Source organism: Apium graveolens, chromosome 8 (assembly GCF_009905375.1).
Source record: "Apium graveolens cultivar Ventura chromosome 8, ASM990537v1, whole genome shotgun sequence".
Lineage (NCBI taxonomy): Eukaryota > Viridiplantae > Streptophyta > Magnoliopsida > Apiales > Apiaceae > Apium > Apium graveolens.
This window is the reverse complement of record NC_133654.1, coordinates 169,381,086-169,386,370: the sequence shown is the minus strand read 5'-3', so window position 1 is coordinate 169,386,370 and position 5,285 is coordinate 169,381,086. Positions and strand designations below refer to the sequence as shown.

The 5,285-nt window shown below is 35.6% G+C and overlaps 1 protein-coding gene across 1 annotated transcript; it reads left to right on the top strand.

The window, feature by feature from the left end:
- The first annotated feature begins 1,094 nt into the window (after positions 1-1,094).
- Positions 1,095-4,354, top strand: LOC141676946 (auxin efflux carrier component 2-like). The gene is made up of 6 exons (XM_074482658.1): positions 1,095-2,676; positions 2,801-3,095; positions 3,257-3,342; positions 3,455-3,612; positions 3,684-3,760; positions 3,901-4,354. Exons 1-6 carry the CDS (start codon positions 1,419-1,421, stop codon positions 3,965-3,967), a joined length of 1,941 nt encoding a protein of 646 aa, XP_074338759.1. The 5' UTR covers positions 1,095-1,418; the 3' UTR covers positions 3,968-4,354.
- Positions 4,355-5,285: the final 931 nt, after the last annotated feature.

Below are 5,285 nucleotides of genomic sequence, written 5' to 3'. Positions count from 1 at the left end.
AAGGAGAGAAAAGAGACCGTATAAAAATATTGGTTTCTATTATAAAAATGATTACTCCCTCTAATTTTAATATATGACATTTGGCACACATGAAATGTTTGTTTTTTTCTCTTTCTTAATTAATGCGAAAAAGAAAGTTTCGGTAGACTGGACTTCTACAATTGTTTCTTTCGCTAGACTGGGCTTCTACAATTGCATAACTAGAATGAAGCACCATAAGCTGACACCTACACCGGCAATGCCCAAAACTCCTTGGACTATTTAACTACTGATTGATCCACTACTGGCATGGACTCTTCTTTCACTACTTACTCACGGACTTACCTCTGGTAGATCGGTTGGTGTTCATCAGTCAGTTTGCTTCTTTCTTTGAGTGACGTAATTGATTTAGAAGATGGTTAGGAAGATTGACCACATAGTTATAATTATTATTTTTAATAAATTCTTTTTTTAATAAAAATACGAGTTCAAAATTTTTATTTACAAAAAAAAAAGAATTTGAAAAAAATAATTTTAACAATATGGTCAAATCTTCTAAATATGTGTGCTAAAAAGTCAAATATTATATATTTTAAAAAAAGAGAGGAAGTAACTTTACGGTTAATCTCCTGATGCAGATCATGTAATATGAATTTACAATCATTCCCTAAAGAGTAGTTTGAGAAGTTTAATATAACGAAATGTGAACTCTAACAGTGCAAAGAGTAGTTTCGAAAGTGTAGTTCCTTTCCTTTACCCCCAAGGTTCATAAACTACTCAAGTCTACTCTTGTTCTTGGAAAACTGCCCTCTTAGCCTTGTTATTTGAGTCGTTAATTATTTATGAAGCGTTATTATATGAATTTAGAAGTCTTCTTGGGACATAGCGATGAAATATTTAAACAGTATATCAGACAAGAATGGTCCGTGGTTGCAATTTTGTCACGTGTATGAACGTGTGTTGTGCCGACAACTCAATAGAGTTGTAAGCTCTATCCGCAACTCTTTTCATTCATTGTGTAATTTACATACCGCCTTCCTCATTGTTCTTAGTTTCATAACTCAGCATTTTCAATTTCAATTTGCATCAGACAAGAATCTCTGGGACGAACCACATTTTTATCTCGAAAAAGAAATGACTCTGCACGCAGAGACATGCATGTGTGTACAGAATTGACCTTTTGCGTCGTATATGTTTGTGACCCTATATTTTTAAGCCTCATGCACAAAGGAGATTGATAAACAAATGCATAAACAACCTTTGATCTCTTTATCATCAAGTGTATAAAATTGGTGCTGTTCCTTCACTTGCGTTCCTTGTCGATTACAAACTCTCTCTTTCATTTGTTTATTTCTTGCTTTAAAGTCTACATTTACTCAACTTCCTCTTTCTTCTTTTCTCTAACTTTATTCGATCATCCATCTTCTGGATAGCTAGCAATGATCACTGGAAAAGATATTTACGATGTTCTTGCAGCGATTGTACCTTTATACGTTGCCATGTTTTTGGCCTATGGCTCTGTCCGATGGTGGAAGATTTTCACTCCTGATCAGTGCTCCGGCATTAATCGCTTCGTAGCAGTCTTTGCAGTTCCATTACTTTCCTTCCACTTCATCTCGTCAAATGACCCTTACAAAATGAACTATCATTTCATTGCTGCTGATTGTTTGCAAAAAGTTGTCATTCTAGTTGCCCTTTTTATATGGCAAGCTTTTAGCAAAAATGGCAGCTTGGAATGGATGATCACCCTGTTTTCTCTATCTACTCTCCCAAACACACTTGTCATGGGAATTCCCCTTCTAAAAGCTATGTACGGGGATTTCTCGGGAGACCTGATGGTTCAAATTGTGGTTTTACAAAGTGTGATTTGGTATACTCTAATGCTCTTCATGTTTGAGTACAGAGGTGCAAGACTTCTCATTTCTGAACAATTTCCCGAGACGGCTGGTTCAATTACTTCCTTTCATGTTGAATCTGACGTAGTTTCGTTAAATGGACGGGAGCCTTTGGAAACTGATGCAGAAATCGGAGATGATGGGAAGTTACATGTGGTGGTGAGAAGGTCTAACTGTTCATCCAGGTCAGTGATTTCTTATAATAAGTCGCATGCAGTGAATGAAATCACTCCGCGAGCTTCAAACTTAACAGGCGTAGAGATTTATTCGGTTCAATCTTCACGAGAGCCAACACCAAGAGCCTCGAGTTTTAACCAGAATGATTTTTATGCAATGTTTGCAAGTAAAGCTGCGAGTCCTAAGCATGGCTACACAAATAGTTATGGAGGAGGAGCTGATGTTTATTCTTTGCAATCGTCGAAAGGTCCAACACCAAGAATATCGAATTTTGAAGAGGAGATGTTGAAGATGGGAAATAGTGTTAACAATAATAAGAATAAAAGGCCTGGCGGAAGGAGTATGAGTGGTGAATTGTTTAATCATGGGAGTTTAGGATCTTCTTATCCGCCTCCAAATCCGATGTTTACAGGGTCCACTCAAGCTAAGAGGAAGGAAAGTAGCGGGGGGACGGGGACTAGTAGTACGCCTAATAAGGAGCTTCATATGTTTGTTTGGAGCTCAAGTGCATCTCCTGTCTCTGAAGGGAACTTAAGAAATGCTGTTCATAGAGCTGCTGCTACAGATTTTGGAGTAGTTGATTCTTCTAAGGCTGTTCTGCAACAAGAAATTGCTGCTTCTAGAGGTAGTCTATTAACTATACATTTATACATATTATATTTGCCCTTTTTTGATAATTACTGTTTACCATGCATTGATATATATTGTCTTTAGTTACTAATTTATTTCATGATGGTGATATTGAGCAGCCAATGTGATGCATGATTCGATTGAAAATGCAAGTCATGCTGCAAAAATGAATGGAGAACTGAGGGATCAGGTTGAGATAGAGAATGGAACAGCCTCAAAATTCGGGACGAGTGGTTCATCATATGATACAATCCAGAAGAAGGCAGGCATGGAAGGTGGCCAAAAGAATCACCAGATGCCCCCTGCAAGTGTGATGACAAGGCTCATCCTTATCATGGTTTGGAGAAAACTCATTCGAAATCCCAACACATATTCCAGCCTTTTTGGCCTCATTTGGTCTCTGGTATCATTTAGGTGAATCTCTTACAACTACCACTAGTTACATGATGTTGTTTGCCTGCATATATCTTCATTTCAAACTGATGGTATAAGGTTTTCATTGATCATAATCATCATGATTAGTACAATTTCTTGCTGTTTAGTAGTATATTAACATGAATTTTGTTAATGGACAGGTGGAATATCAATATGCCTACCATTCTAAGTGGATCCATATCAATACTATCAGATGCAGGTCTAGGAATGGCTATGTTTAGTCTAGGTGCTGATTTCTTATCACTTCAACTAAATATTTTAGTAACCAGTGATAAACATAAACCGGTGCTGATCCATATAATCTATTACATATTTTTTTATGTTTCGTTAATGTACAGGGCTATTCATGGCATTGCAACCAAAGATAATAGCCTGTGGTCAAACTGTCGCTACATTTTCAATGGCAGTGCGGTTCTTAACAGGTCCGGCAGTTATTGCCGCAACCTCCATTGCTATAGGCCTCAGAGGTGTTCTATTACACGTTGCAATTGTGCAGGTGATAATCTATCAATAAAGCTTACAATTTTTTTCTGAAAAAGTTGTTAATGAGATATATGGATATTACAGGCTGCTCTACCTCAAGGAATCGTTCCCTTCGTATTTGCCAAAGAATACAACGTCCATGCTGACATACTTAGCACTGCGTATGTTCAATTCATTCTCCATTATACATTAAATTCGCCTTAATTTTGCATTTCCCAAGTGATCGACAGGGTAATTAGTGATAGCTGAGATACAAACTAGCGACCATGTTATTTAATTTGCAATATCTGATGAATTGTAGCGTTATATTTGGAATGCTGATTGCGCTGCCCATAACAATACTATACTATGTGCTCCTTGGAGTGTAATTGCAAAATAGAAAAAACAAAGAAGCAAGGGAGATGGATCATGGATAGATTACACAACTGGAGACGTTGAGGAAGGCTTCTGATGAAGATGCAATAGCTTGATTATAGGACAATTACTATCAGATTCAGACCAAATAGGACCTAATCTATTTTAAAACAAAATGCTAACCACTGATCTGCATGTGATCTTGGAGGAATATACTACTATGTTTGTAGCTAGCTGCATTATTTTACTACTTCCTTTAGCTTTACGTTGATTCCTTCTCTTTGTTTTCAAAAATTTACCATTTCTTTGTCAGAAAGTGAGAGATCTAGATCTTAGAATTTAGGCAGGGGACAAATATGTACAACTTATATGTATTCAGTCATGTACTTTGAAATGCTCACTGCGATTCATATAAATAATGTTAATGCTTGTCTTTAGCCGACCTTGGCTTGTTTTCAAAATTTACTAGCTTAATTGCCTCGTAAACTCATATATATACGACTTTGTCCTTACAACGATTGCATAAACATGTTCACTTTTGAAAGATTCCATGAAAGATAATGCTTATTGGTGTCATTTCGGCTTTATATTTACTGTGATTGACAATGATTTTTGGTGTTTGTTGATAATTTATGAGTTGTAACCTTTTTCTTCTCCAAGCTTATGACTAAAAGTGTTAAGAATTACGCTCCACTACTCAAGTTTTTTGGAAGCACTTGATTAAAGCAGCGGCGGATCCGGCCCGCGATTTTATGGTGCACCGTGTATTTAGTTGACTATACAAGTTTAATTTTTTATAAAAATTTTACCAACTTTTTGATTTTTTAATATTTAAATGCTAAAATTAGTATTTGAGCCATTTAATATCGATTTATGATCATTAAATTATAAATAAAACTAAATCTGATCAAATTATGAAAATTTACTAATATTATAGGGGCATTTAATTTTAAACTGAGGACATTTATTTTATAATATATATATAATTATATTTTAAAATTTTAATTATTATATGGGGGCACGTGTTATCCTTGACGTCATTTCAAGTACCGTAACTGTATTAAAAAAGAATGAAAATTATCGCGTGTACTAATTGTTCTTATTTTAAGAACACGCAAGTTTAAATCAGTTTGCAGAGCTTAAAGAGATGATGAAAGTGTAGCTTATTGATTCTTATGATTCTCATATGATTACTCCCTTTGTTTCATTATATCTGTCGTTTTAGGTGTTTGCACAAGAATTAAGACATATTTCTAATCACATTAATTATTGTTTACTTTCAGTGTTATAGAAATCGGCCTTATCGCCGATAAATCGGCCGAAATATCGGTA

Bases quoted from the DNA above. Each gene is read 5' to 3' on its own strand.
- LOC141676946 (XM_074482658.1), top strand. From the start codon at position 1,419: ATGATCACTGGAAAAGATATTTACGATGTTCTTGCAGCGATTGTACCT. The intron at 3,096-3,256 runs GTGAATCTCTTA...GTTAATGGACAG, and splicing joins TGGTCTCTGGTATCATTTAG to GTGGAATATCAATATGCCTA. The intron at 3,761-3,900 runs GTATGTTCAATT...GATGAATTGTAG, and splicing joins GCTGACATACTTAGCACTGC to CGTTATATTTGGAATGCTGA.